We start from the raw sequence: 21,558 nt of genomic DNA, 5'->3' as shown, positions 1-21,558 counted from the left end.
GCAATGCCTAGGTTGTACATACACATGGATAACAAAAGTCAACTCCTCCTTACCTGTAGCTTGCAGATAGACAGATAGACCAGCCTAAACCTTTCAGTGCTCAGATTCACATTTCCAGGCTCTAGTTTCCATGCACTTTGATTCTAACAGCTCTCATTCTCCATCTGAATCTAACGAATGCTAGGAGAGTATCACGGCACTCAAAAGTAAACTGAGGCACGACACCACGTCCATATGACTGTCCTCTGGCACAGCAGTGGCAGAGGGTTGCCAAAGTATGGCTCCAAGCTACTACCTGGCACCAGCACATGCCTTGTGCAGAGATGGGCTTTTGCTACTCTGCTCTGCTGTGCACAACATAGGTCTGTCTCTGGCCCTGATTTCACTCCACTTGAGAGCGCTCTGCCTTCACATCCCGCTGGAGTTCCTGTATGGAAAAAGTGCTCTCTGTGCAGCTCTGACCCAAATCTTTCTAGGATTGTGGCTTAATACTGTAGTGTTTCAGGATGTAGTTCAGTGGAAGAAGAGGATTCTCATCTTCACTGGTATAAACCAGCACTGTCCTGAGCTACACTTTTCTGACCTTTTCATTCAGTTCTATCTCCAGGACTCTCAGAAGCATCACAAGAGATTTTTGTAGACAGCAAGCCATACCAGTCTTTGAGGAAGCTGGGTGATTAGGCTGGGGAAGCAGAGCTTTACCGTTCTTCCTGAACCGCTGAGAACAACGAGGTGATTAGGAACGGCCTTTCAGACCTGTCCATAATAGAGTGGGGTGCAGAAGTGCTCAGAAGTGTCTCAAGTGAGAATGATGTGTTGCAGAGCTCACCTGGGGAAAGGGATCAGTAACACACTCATCCCTTTAAGGGTAAGTGTGCTCAAGTAACACAATAACATTATCTGCACATGACCTGGGATATCCCAGTGCTGAATCATGCTGATCACAAGTCATTTAATCTAAATTACAACTTCTAACTTTTCTTACACAATATAAAGAAAAGCACAAACTGACTGTAAAGAACAACCATAAAGGAATAAACTGCAGCTCCCATAAAGAAAAGCAGTCACAAGAAGGAAGCAAGAGTTGTACTCATAAACTATAAGAACCCATTTCTATTTTAGGATTATCAAAGTCTACACATTGCATGGAAAAACAACAACATAAACAACCAAAAACAGAAAACAAGCACTGCATGCTGAAGAAGTTCTGTTCATATTGAGAAATTCACTAACCAGAAAAATCTTTTCCAGAATTCCTTTTTTTGCACTCAAACTGCTGGTGCCATGATTTGCAGGGTTTCCTAATATGCCGAAGGCAAAGCAAACTAGGTCAGTCCAGACCAGCAATTAAAATGGTTTAAAGCCAAAGATTAAGGAAATGCTTTATACAAACTGTTCCAGTGGCAGATGGCACTGATGAGCAAGAGAGGGCATTAATCTTCCATCTGCACAGCTGGATCTCTCTCTTCCTGGCTTGCATACGCACTGCACTTCAAGGAATCTGGCATAACTTTTACCCTAGCAGCTCTCCTTTGACAATACAGGTGAATTACCAAATGCTAGAACAGCAGCTGAGACGTTTTCTGAAAAAAATTTGGTGACAATCTGGGCATCTGTTCTGACAGGGCAGAAGAAAGCCCACATTCGTGTTTGTCACTGATGTGGTAGACATCCAGCATCAGGCACCAACTCTGGTCTGCTGCTGGATTTTTCTCTCTGCTCTGTAACCTTACTGCTTCGCAGTGTTTTCTGCTACGCCAGATTTTAATTGCAATAACATGAGGAGTGGAGTGCATTTTACAGAGCTAAATTGCATTCATGGGTGTAGCAATATCTAATCTCCATAATAAGAACTACTTCCTACGAACAACTTCTCCATCCCACTCAACCAAGTCTTCCCGAACAAATTACCAAGTCCCTTACTCAACAAGACATGCATTCACTTCCGCAGGATTCTAGCAGATTTGCTTGAGTGATAAATGAGCAGGGATTGAGTAAGGAGATGAGGATTCAGCCAGCTGCTTTACAAAATGCAGAATCTTGCAGGACCTGCAGCTTCACTTTGCACAGAATTCAGAGGGCTGTAGCTCTGAGGGAATTGCAGTACAGAAATGCAAACAAACAAACAAAACAAAGAAACAGATATTACACAACCCAGCTATGCTGGTTACTTATCCAGCCATCCGAGACAAGAAATACTGTTGGTTCATCACATCTTCTCCGCACCAAATTAAATGGACAGATCCAGTGGAAAACCAATGGCCAGGGGAGGGCACAAAATCAGCCTAGTAGCAGCAAAAAAGACTTGAGTTTTTCAGATACATACAGAGCCTACAGAGTAAGCACCAAGAGAACAAAATCATGCTGAATACAGCTGACTTGCCATCTGGCTGATCATCTCCCTGCATTTTTATTTTTAATGAGTACAGTGAGTTTACTGTGATTACTGTCCTCCTGCAGCAGTGATACCACAGCTTTTTAATGACTTCATCTATAAACACAGCTGCAAACTAATGCAGGCAGCCTATGTGCTGTGAAACTTATGGAAGAGAAGCCATTTGAGTTACCTTTGATTTGGTGATGTTCTAGCTTTCTTTTTTGTTTGTTTCTGTTATTTTTAAGAGTGCTTAAGGTGAGAAACAGAAATACTGTCTGCTAAGCTAATAAGTAAATATTAGTTTCTCACTGAAATTATGTTTAGCATCCACCTGTCCTTTAAAGGCCTGGAGAAGGACAAGGACTGCAACCAGCACAAGACACACTGCATGAGAGGAACTCCCGGGCTTCTCTCACACACCACTGTGCCCCAGTGCATCCCTCTGTGCTTGCACAAGCCACCCCAAAAGAGGAACCAGCACCCGTGGCTTCTGGAACAGAGGTGAGGGCAGGTCACGTGCCCTGTCCCCTAAATCCAGCCTGGAGCTGGGGTGCAGGGAAGGCCACCATAATGCATGTTCTTGCTCTGGCAGCGAGGGGCTTGCTGCGGAGATGTGCACAAAGCAACTGGTTTTATAAAGGAGAGTGGCAGGGAGGTAAAAAATAGAAGGGCCTGTAAGCAAACATGAAGCAATTATTCCTGTTTCAGTGGGCTGGGGAAGTGTAACAGCGGGAAAGGCAAGTGGGCTCCAGGCTGATAGCACTGAACAGAGTGGGATGAGAAACCAACCTAGACGAGCTCAGTCTTCCCCAGAGATCCTGTCCAATGGAGCAAACGACCTGCAGGAGCGCTTGGAAAAATGATATTACAGATCACCAAAAGGCTGTGTTTTCCAGAAAGATAGTAAGCCCTGCCAGGCTTCCAGGAACCTAAGTCCCTAGTTAAAGCCACTATGTAGATAAACTTTTCATAGCCCCGGAAGCTCCACTTAATCTAGATGGCTATGGGATGTTAATGGGACCTTCCTCACAAGTCCCTTAAAGCACATTTTAAAAAACCCACCCACAACCACTGTGTTTAAAACAGTATGAAATGCTTTTCCTTAGAGCAACTCCAAATGCATTAACAAAGCATTGGGGAGGATGGCCACCCACTCAGCACCAACTGGCAGGCTGATCTGAGGTCTTCAGGCCACCAACAGCCATCAGATGCACCACTCTACAGCTAAATAGAAGAAGGCCATTTACAAGTCCTATTCAACAACACACATCCAAATTGTTATTTCCAGTGTGAACATCAGCACTCTCTCAAAGGAAGCCACATCTTTGCTGGAGGCATAGGGTGAGCTGTAGTCTCAGTCTGGACATCATTGCTTTGCATGTCATTAGGAAAAAGGAGAGTAATGCACATATCTCATCTCATCCTCCCCTCATACACAGGATATGCTGTGACCATCCTCATTTAAGAAAAAATAAATCCTTCCAAAATTAAGTCTGGGTGGATCCAGTCTGAAATGGAGTGTCACTTGAGTTAGAAGTGCCAAACTCTTTCACAGAGTAAAAAGCAAAACCAAATCCGATTAAGTAGCCATCAGTGTCAATATTTATTCCTCACAAGTCAGGGACAAGTAGCCTAATAAATGGTGTCAGACAGAGCCTGGTGAAATGGAAGAGGAAGGGGATAGGCTTGGGGAAAGGGCATGACACATTAATCAGCATCACCCCTGCAAAACCCTTGACAGAAACAAGGTAGTAAACTCATTAGCCACTTAGAAACTAAGCTCCTTTTGTATTTCGTGCAGTGATAGCCCTCAGGTCCCAGCCTGAAGATTTGCCACCCTTCACAACAAAGCTACCAGGCCCCATAAAATGTTTGTTTTTCAGTCTACCTCTCAACACACACCTCTCTGATCCAAAGACCCTTTGCTGGCTTTACTGCTCTCTCCTCCTTTGCCAGATCTGGACTCCAGCACATCAAGCAAACTGAGTCAAAATTATCTTCCAGGGAAAACACAGAAATATAAAACGAACTAGAAGACAAACCTCTCACCTGCAACAGCCACTTCATGTATTGCAGTTTCTAATCCCCATGGATGACTCCAGCCCATGGATGGTATACCATCATGTCTATGTTAGCAGCACCACATGTGCAGCCACAAACCAGAGAAGGAAACTACAAGTCTGTGTGATGCCTGTATCAGAGCCTAAAAGCAGACCCAGCCTTCCTCTGCTTCGCTCTCACAAAAAGGAGCTCACATTGTGCAAAACACAATGCAGTGCCAGATCTTTTGAGTGCTGTAGCTCAGTGAAGCAAACTAAATTCATTCTTGCCCTTCACTTGAGAAATGACACAGGCAAGACTGGTTTTGTAAATATGTTGTTTCCTAGGTATTTTCTTGCTTTTCTTTAATGCTTGCTACCATACCTCTCATCCTCTGTATGTGGGATTTGGTAACTTGCCTGGAACAGCCAGGAACAACATACCCATAACATACTTGAGCACAAAACAATGGGAAATCCACTTACGAAGATGTTGTGAGCTGGATGGTTTCTTTCTCCCTGCCTCACTGGGACAACACTATGAAGATAGATGCACTTCAGGCTGGATCTTTCCATAAGGGCTATAGCATATCTTTTAGTGTGATGCCTTAGAGCACAGATTTGATTCCATCTTTTCGGGGAAATGTAAGCTGTCACAGCACAACTGGGATGCAGCCACATTGCACAGTGGCCCTCTCCCCATTATAACTCTGCTGTGCACTGGCCATCGGTTATCATCACGTACTTTACTTGAATTAGCCTGAAATGGAGTCTGTCTCCAGTCTGGAGCCTGTTTGTAACTGCAAAGGAATCTGCGCCCTCCGTAGCACACGAGACAGGATCAGGTCACTGCTGGAGAGCACTTGGCCCAGCTATTTTTATTGTCTGTCTGAATACTTTTCTTTGACGCCTGCCTCGAGTTGCTGAAAGAATAGTAAAGATAGATTTTTTTTTAAAAGGGATACACTGATAATCCATAGGAACCGCATCCTTTTAACTTCTGGACATTTCTCAAATCTTTGCCCCTGTTGCCAGGTTGCTGAATGCATTCTGAAGTCACAACATGGTGAAATCTAATCAGGGTGAAGTAGGCTGGTTTCATTTGCATCAGATTCCTCTTTCAAAGGCATACATTTGCCCTTCTGATCCTCCTCCTTACCACTAGAACAGAGCTAATGCAGCAGCTCCTGCTACATCAAAACCCCCCACAACCCGCTGCTCATCAAGAACAACTGATGATTGAAATTCTTTGTGTTTCTCTCAACCCAAAGGACAGTGTTGCTAATTCAAGCACTGGTCCAGTGAGAATATAAAGGATGAGAGAAGTGGCTCTCATTTGAATACAGGCAAGCATGCATCACATCACGGTTAGCCAAGCTTTTCACTTGAGTTAAACTTGGTAACAATCCCCTAAATCATGGCTTTCAAACAGGCACAATATCTTCTCATGTGTCTCTTCTTTCTGCTTGTGTATCACCCGGCTTTAGATATTTATATTCTCCTGCCACTTTGGGTTCTTTGGACAGAATTGCCTATTTTCAATACAGCACTTGCCAAGAGAAAGGAAATGACTGCAAAGCCAGGCATGCAAATAGTTCATTTGCATCCCTCTAGATCTCCTTTACATCCCTATCACATCCACAAGAAAGGAGAGATGGGGGTAAAAGGGGAATATTAGGTAACCGAGGAAGGGGCAGACCAGTGGCGATTGCCACTGTCAAAAGGAAGGGATGGTGCTATCCTGGAGGTGAGGCTGTCAAATAGGAAGGCTGAGATAGTGGGAGTCTGTGACATCCTGCTTTTGGAGCAGTGTGAGGCCTGACCTAAGGCTGGTACAAGAACTACAAAACACTGTCATTGTGTCTGCCCTGGTTTACAGGAGTTTGGCTGAGCTCCAGGTTATTATTTATTTGCAGCAGTATGCTTTAACCCGGCTGTGCAGTGTGCTTGTACGCCTGCTCATATAAAGGTAGGCTTTGTGTGGGGAGGCTCAAGATGCCTAACTGCACTCTTACAGGAATCTGGAGCACAAATAAGCTTCCACTTGGAGACTTTCATGAATAAGCATTTGTAATGGGCAATTAGCGCTTAATTTCAAATGTCTGACCTGTCACAGATTTGGGGCTAGGTCTGTAGCCAGCAGAAATTGTCTTCATTCCATTTCCATGTTGCTAACAGGTTTCCTTCCCAGTGTCTCGAGTACTGATAGCAGAGGGAGTGCTGCAAGTCACTCCACCACTTGCTGGGCAGAAGAAGGCAAAACACGACTGAGGGTTGGAGCTACAATACTCATGGCTGAGCGAGTGCTGTTGGTGTCACTGCGTGGGCAGGGTGATCTGAGTGGACAGGAAAAAGGAGGCTGGGTGTAGGCAGGGGAACATGCAGACAGCACTCTTAAAAAGGAATTATTACAGCAGGGAATGAGAAAGAGGGACCTTTTGATCTCTGGGCAGGAGAAACAGAGGAGAAAATTGGAGTGAAGGCAAATGGGCAGAGGAGGTCTGTGGGTCACATTCCTCCCAAGTGCAGAAAGAAAGATGTTTGCTGGTAATGTTACCCATTTTAAAGATCACTCCAAGCAAGTGATTAAACATCTCTGTCTCTCATTGCAAGGCATGCACCAGCCGAGCTAATTCCAAGAGCACTACTTACAGAAACATGCAACAGCTGCACATAGTATGCAAGCAGGAAATCTGCTGCTAGGATGCCTCACCATTTTCTCTGGAAAAAGTGATCAATGGGACTCTGCAGCCCCACGGAGACAGCCAAGTGCCATGGTTCTAGCAGTGTGCACACAACTGAAGAAAAATGCAAGTAGAGAGCAAAGCCCAGCAAGGCACACTCTGACCCTTCCACCCCTCCCTTGCCCCGAAAAGGCTCCACAAATCCCACATGAGAGTGTGAAGCAGACAGCCCTTTGTCAGCCCCAGACCTTTCAGTCCCCCTGCTGCCCAGCCCTGCACTCACACTGCCCTTGGCCACCACTGGCTCTACTGGCTTCAGCTCGATTACACAGCCCAGGGGCTGTACACAGAGCCTTCACAAGCCACACTAAGCTGGGTGAGAGAGAAATGCACTGGTCGATCCCAAGCAGGTGGCTGCCATTGCATTGCAACATATCCAGCACCTACCAGATCATTTTTCCAGGAATGCCCATGAGTTCTTCACAGGTACCATGGATTTTTTAGAGGTAGAAATCTGTATTTTGCAGAGGGAAGACATGAGATGCACCCTTCACTTGAGTATGCCAGAACAGGGAAAGGATTCCATTCTCTAAGCACTTTTCATAAAAGAGAGGTACTGGTTTCACCTCACCTCCCATTAAGTGATCATAAAATGCCACACACATAGCCTTATTTCAGTTCATAAGTAACTTATTTTGTCCTACTTTAAAATGATTCCTTCCATCTGTAAAAATTATTTCCCCTAGAAAACCTGGCATGATGTTGCCTACCTGGGCACAGCCTCCATCTGTGATGACTTGGACATCAAAAATCACTTTTTTCCAGAAGGAGGCACGACTACTTGCTACCACCTCTCTCTCTCATAGTTTTTCTCTATGTGTGTCACCTGTTTAGCCTATGCGGTGCATGTTACCTATTCAGGTTCACTTCATTAGGCGCCAGATGGGCTTACAATAATTTCCTTCATAAAATGATTCCAAACTGTTTTATTGAGATTTGAAAGAGTTTAAGTGTACTTTGCATCCTGGCCAACAACTCTGAGAGATACCAAGTGGTAAACAGCTTCCCAGAAGTTACCAGATAAATGAAGCAAAGTCCTTTTCGGGGATGTAATCATAAAAGCTCATGTACATTTGTCCCCCTGTGATTAAACAAAACAAAAACAAAACAAAACAAAACAAAACCACCAATAGCATAAGCATTATGTGCTTATGATAGCACCAGCTACTCACCCTGAGTCAGATGACAGGCAGCCAGGCCAAGTGGGAATTAACTACAGGTGATCACAGCAAGTTCATAGTGCTGACAAAAGGAAACTTTCAATACAACTTCCAGCCATATCGCCCTGGAACAATGATCACTTGTAGCTTTCCTTCCAGATAAAATGGGTGCGGGTCAAGCCTACATCCATGCTGGTGAGCAGAGCTCTGAGTGATGACAGCCCCATCCAGGAGGTGCCCAGTGCCCAGAGCTCACCTAGTGTCTCTCCAGTATCAGTGATGCCATTTCAATTTTGTGTTATATGACAGTTCTTTCTAAAACGCATGGACCATACTCTTGCCAACCTGTACACAATCCTCCATTATCTCTGGATAATGCACCGCAGAGCAGTGGTGGTGTCCTAGCTAGGATTCCTCATTAGCCTTACAAGGCAAAAGCCATTCTGTTTATATAAAGCCACGTTCACACCTTTTTTGATGACATTTGCTCTTTCTTCCAAGCATCAGCTTGGAAAACTGTACTTTTGCTTTTGTGTAATTCAACAGAAAAGTGACTTTCCACCACTCATTTGGAGCAGCCCTGGGTGACACGCTGTCCTGTGCATGCTCAACCTCTGTGTTGCAGAGCAGTCTGTTATGGACCAGTATGACAACTGCCTTGCACAGCGAGCAGGGCCGCACTTCTGACAGAGCTAGGCTCAAACTCAACTACTTCTGTACCTTCATTCAGCAGGAACCAGGCTGAATGCGAGCCCTCCAGTGCTTATTCTGAAAAAATATCTTTCCATACAAATGAGAAAATAGGGTATAGCAAAGTGTTATTTCCTTATCAGAAGATTCTGGTGCCACTAGTATCAAATGATGCATTTTGCAAAGTGAAAGAGTCAGGGGGAAGACTCAAATGGTTGTTCTCAACATTTTTTGCACAGTTCTGTTTTCCTGTTTGTTGTCTGCTTCTGAAGTCAGTTTAATCCTATTTAAGCACATGTGTGAAGGTTATGAAAGCTCCCTCTCAACAAACTGTAGTCACTGGTATAGTGGATTTTCCCCTGTCCCATTTATGTTCTCACAACCTTTGGTAAGTTCTGTGCTTTGGTTTAAAGGAAAAAAAATGAAATTACAGCTGGACCCTCCAGCTCTCGGATGGTTTTCCCATGTGTTTCTCCAAGCTATTTCAAGGTGAATTAGAAGCTAAGCAAAATACAGCGGAGACACGGAGACACGTAAAAGTAACAACAAGCACAGGGAAGACCTCGCCCGCCTCCATGCCTCTTCTCACCCAGTAGCAGTGTGAATCAGATCAGAAGCTGGCAGGCAATTTTGCTTCAGCTCTCACATCACAGCCAACAGCCAATGCATGCACTGCTGTCTTCAGCCCTGGAACCTGTCAGCTGGGTCTGGAGCAGCGATGGATAACCTGAGAAAAAATATGCGTACGCACCACCTTGACATGCATTTGCTGTGTTTGTCTTTGGCAGTAGATGAAGACACCCAGAGGCTGCATTTGCACCATTCTTGCAAAGAATTGTTGGGAACCAGTTGCAAGAGGCAGTGCAACCGAAGCTCTGGCTGGTAAGGGGAGAGTCAAACTATGACCACGATGATTTAAGATTCAGGTTCAGAAACCCACTTCACATGCCATCAACTCCTTCACTGTCACCAACTGCTCTGAAGTAAAATCTAGCATTTTGGCCAGCTGACCACACAATATTAGCTGTGTAACTTGTCAAATACAGACATGGAGCTTTTCTGAGGGTCGTGGAAGCTTTCAAGCCGCTAGCTGCTTCAGTTCATGTTCCTGATGGATCTTGGTAACAGAGATGGAAGAATAAACATAGCAAGTTCCCTCATGCTCAGGCCAGAGTGTATTAGCAGGACCAATGCGTATACGAGATAAGTGGGTACAACAGCCCCACATCCACCAAGCATTCAAGCACATTTTTCAAACTAATGCCATGAATAACCCCGAGTATCACCTTCCCCTTTGCTATATATTTCACCAGAGATGACAGAAATAACTGCTCTGGGGAGACAAAGGACTCAGCCATTTGTTTGATTTGGTTTTTTTTTTCTCTTGCATTCTTCTTGTTACCACTAAAAAAAAAGCCCTTCAAACCCCCAGATGAACAGAAAAAAAAAAAAAGAGAAACTAGTATTAAGAGATTTAAGAGGTTTAAAGTTTAATATCAAATTGAAAAAAACATGCTACCTTAAGAAACCCCAGGTGTCACAGAAGATGTGAAATCCTACCGCATTTCTAGGATGCTGAATTCACCCTGCTGTTCCTGGGCCCTGTAACTCAGTGAGATCCAGCAACAGGAGGCAGGGCTGCCTGGTGCCAGGTACTGTTACGTGCTCCAAGGCAGATGAGAAAACTTCCTTCTTCCCATTGCAATAAAACAGAAATGCCTCCTGTGAGGCAGGTGATAATACTGGGAGTGCAGTGGCATCGCAATGGCCATAAGCTCTGGAGCCTTGTGCTCCCCCTCTTCCCATGTTCCCTGTCTGCCTGTCCTCATGTTTCTGGCAACACAAGCTGCTGGATGAAGAGCTGGGCTCCAGCTGCTTCATAGAAATGGGAAAAAAAAGTCTGTATTTACAGGAAGAAAGGACAATGGCCCCAAAAAGAAACAGTCTCATGCTTGCAATTTATGTCATTGACTTTCTAGGCAGTGCAGATGCCAGGCTACAGTAAATGAGGATCAGTCTGTGCATTTGCTTGGGCTGCTAGTGTGAAACACAAAACCTGTGTCACATTTGCTGGTGGAGGAAGGGAAAGCGTGGGATGGGTAGAGGTAATTAGTATCTGAAATAAAGCATGGATTGCATTTAAAAGAGCTTTAAGGAGCTGTTCTCAGCATTGACCTATCCACACAACATGAAGAGCAAGAGCCAGCAGGGGCTGCCGCCAGGGGCAGTGATCAGAAAACTGCAAAAGAAGCTCTTCGAGAGAGTTTCAGGTTTTGCAAAAGAATCACCTTTGGACTCTGCAAACCTGATCCAAAAGCCATTCAATGCCAGGATCGTTTGAAGCTGAGTCCATAAAGTGTGGGGAATTTTAGAGAAACATCACAGCGTGGCTCAAATCCAATTCAAATGAACTCCTGCAAGGTGAGGAGGAGTTCAGATAAATCTCAGAAATTATTCTCTGTTGGTCAATGCCATTTTCTCCTGTGTACAAAAGCCATTTTCCTGGAATTTATCCTAGCACTGCATATCTCAGAGTGCATTTAAGATAGCAGAGAAAGTAACTAAGGAAGTGAAGAAGTACAAACTCTGCAGCATTGAAAAAAATCCTTATTGAATTTTTTTACAGACACTGCTCTCAAATAAAAACAGTGAAAAATTAGTTTAAGATTGAAATTAATTGACTGCAAGAGGTTTGTACAGAAGTCTGCTGTTATCTGAAGAGGAATTTAGGAAGAAATTGTATTTTCATACATACTGGCTCAGGAAAGATAATTCTTAATGTTCTGATCCACCATCCTGTCCTCAGCACCAGAGCTTTCTAGATTTCATCCTCAACCTTTTAGTTTTTTAGATCGTAGTGCAGCAGTGACTACGAGCACCACTCTGCGTGAGAGGAGATATTACTGAGACATAAACAACGACAAATAGGATAGCATAAAGAAGAAATAGAGGAAAGCTTCCTAAACATATCCAGGAAAGGAAAAGTGGAGAAACAGATGTGTAGCTAACTTTTTCTCAAGCTTCATGGAGAGGTGAAAGGCAGGCAGCCAGGATGGTAGCTTTCTCTTGCTGTGAAAATCTCTCCTTTGGAGTTACTGACAAGCAGATTTAGGGAAAAGAAGAGGCAAAAAGGACGTTTGTATGCCAAAGAATAAAAAGAGGCTGCTTTTAAAGACCTAATTAACAGACTCTGTCCTAAGTTGCTTCAGCTTAGCTGCAACACAAAAGTCTGACAGAGATCTATGACTTTCTAGGCAGTGCAGGGACCACAGCAACCTGCCTAAGAGAGGAAGGCCCCACAAAGAAAAGGCATCCCTCCAAGAGTCCACCCTTCCAAATGCATGGGGCTGGGAAGGGGAGGACACCGCAGCTGAAGCCTGTTTTCCTGCTCACTAATAAATTTAGTTTACAGAACCTTTTGTGGGTCCCTATTAAGGTTGTTTGTTGATTAAAGAAGCAAACAGCAAACTTAGCCTTAATTTATGCTTCTTTTAACATTTCGAGTGTGGGGAGGATGCTTTTTGTAGGAGTTAATGAGGCAGAATAGGTTCTTTATGGGGAAGATATTTTCTCACCAAATTAAAACCTGTATTGAAAATAAAATAATGGGATGAAGGTGGCTTTTCTTTCAGAAGTAAATAAAATCTCAGACTAGGAAACTTCTCACGCACTTGGAACTGTCCTTATCGGAGAGATCTGAGAACAGCAGGTTAACAAGATGTTCTCTCTCTCTTTTAATTTTGCCTTCCTCCTTTCAGCAAGACAGTAATAAAGCACTGTTTGCTGAAAACATGCAAACAGCTCTAGTGGGGGGGAGGGGGAACAGAGCACTGGAAGCTGAGCAAATGGGAAAACATCTACTTTCCTTTTGCTACAGCAGAGCCGTGAATGCCCATGAAAATCCCCATTGTAACCATTGGGGTACCAGGCAGGCAGAGAAACGGGCCACACCGCACACCTGTGCAAATCTTACAGCAGCTCCTAGGAGAATCTCGCTTACGAGATCATTTGCTACATTAAAGTCTCCCTGCTGCCTCAAGTCTGTGGCATTCTGCCTGTTTGCTGTAGTAGGAAAGCAAAACAAAGTATCTGCATGTATGGTACAGAAAGTGAACGTGTGACAACAGCAGTCAGCACAGGTTGTTACGAATTAGGTATGAACAGAACAATGTCTTTATGGAATGGGACAGGATAGCATCAAACCCTAGCTCCTCTCAGCACTAGCAAAGAAAGCCTTCCTTTTATTCCAGGCTACAAGTGCACTTGAGAGTGATAATCTTGTTTGTCTTGACCGGAAAGGTTGCATAAATGCAGGTCTCACAGACATAAAAACTTGCTGGTGCACTCCGTGCTGTGTATGGTGCTGTACACACAATTGCTCTCTTCAGCTATTCTGTTCTTCAATGAAATGACAATATGCTTTCTACAAAGAAAACCAGCTTTCGGCTCATTTATTTCCAGAAGCCACTTGTATTTTTTTTTTCTTTCCTGGGCCATCTCTACTTTACAGGTGAGAAAGCACGTAAGTCTGCTCTGGAGAATAGAGACAGTTATTTTCCCATCCAGCCTTTTATTATCTGCAGAAGGGACAGCCCTAAGAAGCCTACAGTTTCCTTGGGATTGCAGGAGCTTTGCAGCAATGGCAAGAATCCTTAACCTCTCGCTCCTGCAGATAAGGCTGGTGCACCTGTAGCTTGCAGAGAGCTGTGGAAACGCCTGACGCAATCCAGCAACAACCCACCTCAAATTTCAAAGCCGTTGTAGCCACCCAGCCCTGTTCAGGAGGGTATGAATGGGGCTGTTTTCATATCTCCCATGCAAATGTCTGTTAGCACAACAATGTTATCCGTTGTTATCCGCAAACAGTAGGATTTTATCTGGAGCTCAGTCTTGGTTCCTGACCACGGAAAATGTATACAAAGTATAGCTGGAGAAACTTGAGCCAATAGACTGCCACTCCCCATGAAACCACATACTGCAGGAATGAGAAAGAGAACTCCACAGGCATCAAGAAGTCAACAGCCAGGGAAATTCCACCATTTGGAAATGGCTGAGGAAGATCAGCTCCTGCAAATCCAAACGCTGTACACTGCTGACCTGTAGAGCAAGGGAGTGACAGGGAGAGGAATCAGCCAGAGAAATGAGTAACAGAGCTGAAATAAATAAATAAGTCACTGACAAAACAGCTGCCTGGAATGAGCTATGTGAGATGACAGCATCTCAAACACCCAGCAGAAAGATTTGCAAGCCGTGCAAATATGGAAAGTGGCAATGTGAGAGACATGCTGGTGAAGGAAAGATACTCTAAGGGCTGATGTCACATAAGCTGGCTGGATGACTGCATTTCCAACAGGTGGCAGTTTGGAGGGGCAGGAGATTAAGCTTCTCCATCTGATCTCCTCTTGCTCACTGTACACACAAACACGAAATGAAGTCTGTAGTTCCCCAGTACACTGAGAATCACCTGGACACGTTCCCAGGGCTGTCTTTCTGGAAATGATCATCTAAGTCAAGATCTCTCAGGGGTACTGGACACAAGAACAAATCCAAAGCTGCTGAAATGAATGAAAGATGTTATACTCGTATGTATAGTTCCCCTCAGTTATGTTCCAAGACAGATCAACAGCATGGGATCCTTCAATGGGATCTCCCATGGATCTCCTGCCACTGACTACAGCATTTACAGCTTCCTTGCTAATTAAAAGACACGAACTAGACTCAAAATCATACTGTGTGCACCAGGATATGCTCATTTCTCCTCTCTCTCTGGTGAGGCTGGAATGGGAAAATCCTGTGCTGATCTTGCTGGCTAAAGTTCCAGCTGTCACGAGGCAGAGGACTGTGGCACATCATCACTGCAGACACAAACTGCAACAATCGTACTTTGCCATGGGGCAGTGAATGGTGGGGCCGCAGGCTTGTAAACCCATTTCTGCTTGTCAGACACAGGTTGTTTGACCTTGACATGGCAATGCAACTGGTGAAAAATTTACAACAGATACTGGTTGTCTGTTGTGGGGTTTTTTGTTTTTGTTTTTTGGGTTTTTTTTTTCCAATGAAACGTCTGCAGGAAACATCTACTGACTTACTTGAAAGATTAAAGATAAATGGAATAGTTTTCGGTTTTCTTTGGAATTAGATCAGAACCCTCCAGATCTCCCTAAGCTGAATATTTTTGTTTGTGTACTGAATTCTCTAATTATTTAACTCCTCCATTCACTTATTTTAAACAACCCTCCTGCTGCCAGTTCCTCCACTGCAGGTCTTGCTCTCTTCCATTTCTCTCTTCTGTGGTGCCTCTAACCTCTTGTCTTCAAGAAAGGATATAGCAGTTAAAAGCAACTGGATTTTTAATTTTTGGAATTGAAATGTAACATACTGTAATCAGTGCACAAGCTGAAGTAGCATTAACTCTTTCCTAACTGGGTTAGTTCTTCAAAGAAATCAGAATTTACTAATCCCTGACATGCAAAAGACACACAGAAAGGTGACTGCACCAGCTCCGAGTTGCCACACTTCTGCTTCTAAGATAGCTGCAGTTTAACTTCTACCTACACGTCCTCCTGTCTCTCGTGAAATGACCATACCAGTTTTAAACTACATCTTAAAAAGCACCCTCAGCACCTGAAAGGAGAATGTAAACATATTGCTGCAGAAGGAGAGAGGCTGTTGTTTTGGACAGCAAGCAGCTGCTATTTACATGAGAAACTGTTGTGCTGGAGGCCTCCAGTCCCGCACTCCACCTTCAGTAAATACACGGTGTTTGTACAGTGCTTCTGATAAACTTAATAGGCCAATGGATGTCACTGTTGCTCTGCATAAAACCAAAATGGGAAAGCAAAAAAGATAATTAAAATAAAAGGGCTTACAAGAGAAAGTTACGGTTGAAACCCTCTAACCTGGTGTGCTGGTTAGGCTTAGCAGCTTCTTCAGGAGCTTCGGAAGGACACATCTAACGTATGATATTGTTAACTGCAGAGATAAGGTCAGGCTAATAGCTGTGTGTAAAAAAGGAAGGCTAACAAAGATACAGAATGGAAATCAGATACATCCGTGTGCGGACAGATAGGGCTTGCAGAGCAGGCAGGCTGTAATTTCTGCTATAGTCCACATGCTTCCATTCTTGAGAACTGCAGCTAAGTGAGTGGAAACACTGAGAAATCGTCCCAAAGGCTGAAAATCAGGTTAGCTTATTTATTCATATTCTGTATTTTGAAAGCTACAATACATACTCCCTTGTAATATTTGTATGGTTGGAAAAGCAAACTTCACAATAGCTTCAGGATTAAATACCAGATATACGGTCACACTTCCCTAAACAGCAGCAACTCAGGCGATTGCAATTGTAAGGGGTCCTGCATGATTTCAGCTGCACAAAATCTGGGACTTGGTCATCTGGGCTCCAAGCAGCTGTTCAGTTGCTTTGAAAAATTTCACTCACAGCTGAATGACTCTTGTCTTCAAAGCTTATCTAAAGCTGGATTTTTCCAAGCAGTCACTAGCATCATGGTTCCTCCCAATTCCTCCCATTTTAGCTCTTCATTTGTAGCCTCTCAAAAAACCTCAGCAGCAGGAAGCATTATTGATTAGTTTACTGGGGAGGGAGGCTTCACACTTGTGCAGCCTGATGCTAGGAGAAACTAGGTCACCGAGAGGCTATTTTGGTGATTGCCAGAAATGCAGCTGCCCCATTTCTAGGTCAGTGGTCACTTTTACTTTATCAGCTTGATGAAGGTTTAAGGAACAACTGGGAGTTCTTGCTTGCATTCCCACATGCAAGTCAGTAGCCTAACACTTAATGAGGCAGCTCTCAGTTGATTCTCACTGCTTAAATGTGGGGTAATCTACACTGAATTACTGGCAAAACTCAGAGAAAGCTGTGGAGAAAGGCAGAGCCACCTGAGCACAGAATAAAACATGCCCCATCCTCATGCATTTGCTACTGTAATATCTTCAGGAGAAAACAGCCTCTTGGGACCACCCCTCTGAGTCCTGTGCCTGGCCAAACTTCTGAAGCTTTAACCTATCTAATACAGCTGTGAGTGCTCTCCCCACAGTTCTGTGTTGGTTTTTTTGTTGTTGTTGTTGTTTTGTTTTTTGAGAGAAATTGTAGCATTTCTGAATTGCATCATAACCACTCTGGGCTCAGCTTTCTATTTATTATACACACCACGTCATGCCTACAAGAACATGTTCCAGATTTAACATGTCCTCTTGGTTTGTTCTGTCCAAGAGTTGTTCTACTTTATGTGTTCGTGCTGCTGCCCTCACTCACTCCCTTCCCACTGAACACGCTGAGAGGCACCTAACATAAGACCAAGAGAGGAGCGCTGACTTATCACTTTGTAATCTGCAGTTAAGCACAGCTTGCACAACTCTGAGGTAAGCATGTGATGATGAGCACCCCACTGCTCCTGTAGCACTTGGCTGGATCCCAGTTCCCTGACCACCAGGCACACAGTTGCCATGAAGTCACCCCAGAATAGACAGAAATTGTGAATGGTGTCTGAGAAAATGAAGGAAAAAGCACTGAAAGATATCCCAAGTGTAGTTTCGGACCTAGATCCAAATCTGCCAAAATGTGGGGGCTGAATTCTCAGCTGCCCTTTTGTACACGGACCCTGCCCATGTTGACAGGGGCTCAAGCCAACTGGAATTTGTTGAAGGAAAAACAGTATTTAAACAACAGTGAAGATGAGTGCCTGGGGCTTGCCTGAATTTAATAGGTCTGTGTGCCAAAAGGTACTTGCTAGCCCTCAAAAGTCTTTGAGAGGCTGTGTGGTAGGAAGAGCAATCCATTTTCTCTCACACGGTTTCATAAGCAACCACAGTGCAATTCAATCAAACAGCAAAGGGAACCTCATCTAAAAATAATTTAGCATTGGGAATGCAGTGTAGCTACTAACCACAGGTGAAAACCTCTAACCTAGCAACAGTAGATTCAGATCAGCATATTATCATTACCAGGTCTGCAGGCCAAGTATGCTCTTAAAATAGATCTGACGTGCCACTGACCAACAGTTCAGAAGCAGTGAATCGCATATGCTGGTCTGCTCTGCAGCGATGAACCAGTCTAAGACATTTCCAAGATGCTGATGAAATTCATTTGTCTGTTATCCTATGAGATTCCCTAGGAACGTCTTCTTGCTCTCTCTCAGAACAGGATGAACTCTTTTAATTCTCCCATGAATAGTAATCCTGTGGGTTGCCTATTTATAATAAACAGGAACAAGTCATTGGGAATGTCTGTACTGTGCACTGCTGCAAGCTATTGTTTATGCACACTCTGAGGACACAGAGCCATTCTACAGAATGATGACTGCCTTCTCCACCCTATTGTTAGTCCTCTGTGAGGCATCTCACCAATTACTTCTTAAAACAAGAACTACATGTAAACTATTTATCATACATGTAAAGATACACTTAAATTAACTATATATATATTTTTTATGTTCAAAAACTCCAGACTTAAACTTTAAGTCTCTACTTTTCCTTTTACAATTTAAGAAAGTTTTGCTTCTCCTCTATGAGCCATACAAGTTAATAGGTCTAAAAAGCTTCCCCTGGTGCTTATGAATGTAATGCCATGTATGTAATTCCTCATGATTACACACTGGAACATCATGGACTTCATTACTGCTGAAATTATGGAGAGTAGCATTTGCTCAGCTGTCTCCACACCAATGGATCCCCTCCTGTGACAAGTGCCAGCTGCAACATGTGTATTATAAGGATTTATTCCTGCTCTTAGTTAGGTCAGCCTTACTCTGTGAAGTCTGCTTTAGAGTCATACAATCATAGAATGACTTGGGTTGGAAGGGATCTCAAAGATCATCCAGTTCCAACTCCCATGCTTTGGATAGGGCTGCCAACCACTAGATCAGGTGCTACTTCAGGCTACCCAGGGCCCCATCCAGCATGGCCTTGAACACCTGCAGGGATGAGGTATCCACAACCTCTCTGGGCAGCCTATGCCAGCAGAAGGAGACTTTAGAGACTTTCTTCCCACCAGTGCTGACCCAGATGGTGCAACAAGGTCTGGGTGCAAACAATTTCCTTCTGTTGCTTACAGGCATCCTTTGGAAGAGCTAGTTCCATGCTTCATGCAGGTGTGAACTATCATAGAATCATAAAATGGCATGGGTTGAAAAGGACCTCAAAGAGCACCTACTTTCAACCCCCAGCCATGGGCACAGCCATGAACCACTAGACCAGGCTGCCCAGAGCCACATCCAGCCTGGCCTTGAATGCCTCCAGGGATGGGGCATTCACAACCTCTCTGGACAGGCTGCTGCAGTGCATCACCACGCTCTGACTAAAAAACTTCTGCCTAATATCTAACCTAAATCTCCCCTGTCTCAGTTTAAAACCAATCCCCCTTGCCCTATCACTATCAACCCATGTAAACAGTCATACCCCCTATTATTTATACGTTCCCTTCAAGTACTGGAAGGCCACAATGAAGTCACCCCGGAGCCTTCTCCAAGCTAAACAAGCCCAGTTTCCTCAACCTTTCTTCATAGGAGAGGTGCTCCAGCTCTCTGATCATCTTAGTGGCCCTCCTCTGGACCTGTTCCAAGAGCTCTGCATCCTTCTTGTGCTGGGGGCCCCAGGCCTGGATGCAGTACTCCTGATGGAGCCTCACAAAAGCTGAGTAGAGGGGGACAATTACGTCCCTCCCCCTGCTGGCCAGCCCTTTTAACACAGCCCAAAACACGGCCTTCTGGGCTGCAAGTGCACACTGCTGGCTCATGTCCAGCTTCTTGTCCCCCAAGTCCTTCTCTGCAGGGCTTCTCTCAAGAAATTCTTCCCCTGCTCTATATAAATACCTGGGATTGCCCCGGCCCAAATGCAACACCATGCACTTGGCCTTGTTGAACCTCATTATGTTCACACGGGCCCACTTCTCCAGCCTGTCTAGGTCAAGTAGTATTGCATGGTTTACAGTGAGCACTCAACATTTCTGGGCCATTTTGTCTGCAGGTGTACCGGGATCTATGAGCTTGCCAAAGAAAACTGCCCAAGAAAAAAAACAAACATGTGGCTAACACCCCACAAAAAGAGAAAATAAAGAAAAAAAAAATGGCTAAGGCTCAGTTCAGTGGAGAGAAAAAGTTTCCTTAAGTATCAGCCTGTCAGGAGCATATGCAGGTCTTGCCACCTTGTGCTGATTTTCTCAGATGTTTTGCAACTAGACATCCAGAATCCCTCTCCCCTCCCTCCCCCCAATCTGTTATTCAGTCCCATTGTCTGACAGCTCTGATAGAGGTAAAGCCCTCTGTTACGGCTGCCCTGGGAGCAACTCAGCATCACAACACCACACTGTGATGCCAGGATCTCAGATGCCCTGTGCTATCATGCAATTAAACTCTCATTTGCTTCCATCACTAAAAGAAATCGTGGTTTGTTTGCACTGGAACAGGCCAAGCAGAGGAATTCACGCTTAACACATAAAGTAAATAAAAATGAAATACTTGAATTTCTAAGTGGAAGAGAATGTCTCAATCTAGAGTTGGGAAAAACACCAAAAATCCTAGACTTCTAAATGAAAATACCTGCATCTCACTATGCCTAAGCTGCAGCTCATGATGATTTCCTCAGGACTACCACACTACGTACATCTGGAAATTTACCACTTGTATTTTAAAGCTCAAACGCTTGAATCTCAAGAAAAGTAATGCACTTGAACAGGGTTGTCGAAACAGTTGAATGCCTTCCGGAATCACGCAGCAATTCAAGACTATATGACAATACAGCACTGAAAGTGTGTCCATTTAATATCAGCCATCAAAAATGAGCCCGTGAATCAACTCTCAAGAAGGAAAGCGCCCACCCCAAAAAATACCACACTGCAATCTGCAGTAAGAGGCTGGCTAGCAGGCAGCCCCAGCGGAAAAGGAAGGTGCCTTGTCATTTTATAAGGTCAAGACTGAATTACAAGCTACACTGTTGCTATAAAGCAAGGCTGCTCTACACCTGGTATCACTACGTCCTAACTCCTGGCTGGAAACACTCTGCACCATCACATTCAATGCTGCATCTAGGAAAATGCTAAGCAGATAATTTCTAACACTGAATCCAGAAGACTGCAAAGACGACCTAGTCCTGCTCAGTCTTGAAAACAGACCTCCACAGTTTCTAGAATCTCAATAAACTACTGAACTACATACCCCTGAATAAACACACCACCAGAAAGAGAGCAAATATTGCACACTTCGTATGACTGACCAAACACTCCAAACAAGTGAACATAGAACTTGTCTGAAAGACACATTGCCAGCCTGCAATTAACTCCCAATGTACTATGGTGCTACTCTGACCAACTTGTCACCATCTGTAATAATGTATTCAATATCATAACAGTGAGATTGCATATAGTCTTTGCAGGGACCGCACACAACGTAAATGAAGAAGGCAAACTAGCAGTCGGCAGGGCCATTTACAGGTTGCTCTTAGTGAACTGCGGTAGGTGAGGACTGCATCACAGGAAAATACCATTTCCTATGCACAGCCAGGTGTCTCAGAGTAACAGCTTTAGATGTGCTTAT

The 21,558-nt window shown here is 44.2% G+C and overlaps 1 protein-coding gene across 4 annotated transcripts in view; it reads right to left on the bottom strand.

Annotated features, from left to right (window-relative positions):
- SHROOM3 (shroom family member 3) overlaps positions 1-21,558 on the bottom strand; it is an 83,109-nt gene that overhangs the window by 36,079 nt on the left and 25,472 nt on the right. For 2 of the 4 annotated variants that reach the window (XM_052681881.1, XM_052681882.1), the window contains exon 1: positions 7,548-7,663. The exons of the other annotated variants lie outside the window; for them this stretch is intronic. In XM_052681881.1, the coding sequence (XP_052537841.1) occupies positions 7,548-7,573 (26 nt within the window). In that variant the 5' untranslated portion in view covers positions 7,574-7,663. Of the gene's footprint in view, positions 1-7,547; positions 7,664-21,558 lie in introns of those variants that run through there. 4 annotated transcript variants of the gene reach the window in all.

This window comes from Tympanuchus pallidicinctus, unplaced genomic scaffold, assembly GCF_026119805.1.
Source record: "Tympanuchus pallidicinctus isolate F22 unplaced genomic scaffold, pur_lepc_1.0 scaffold2, whole genome shotgun sequence".
NCBI lineage: Eukaryota > Metazoa > Chordata > Aves > Galliformes > Phasianidae > Tympanuchus > Tympanuchus pallidicinctus.
The sequence above is the reverse complement of the archived record's forward strand: the minus strand, read 5'-3'. Positions and strand labels throughout refer to the sequence as shown.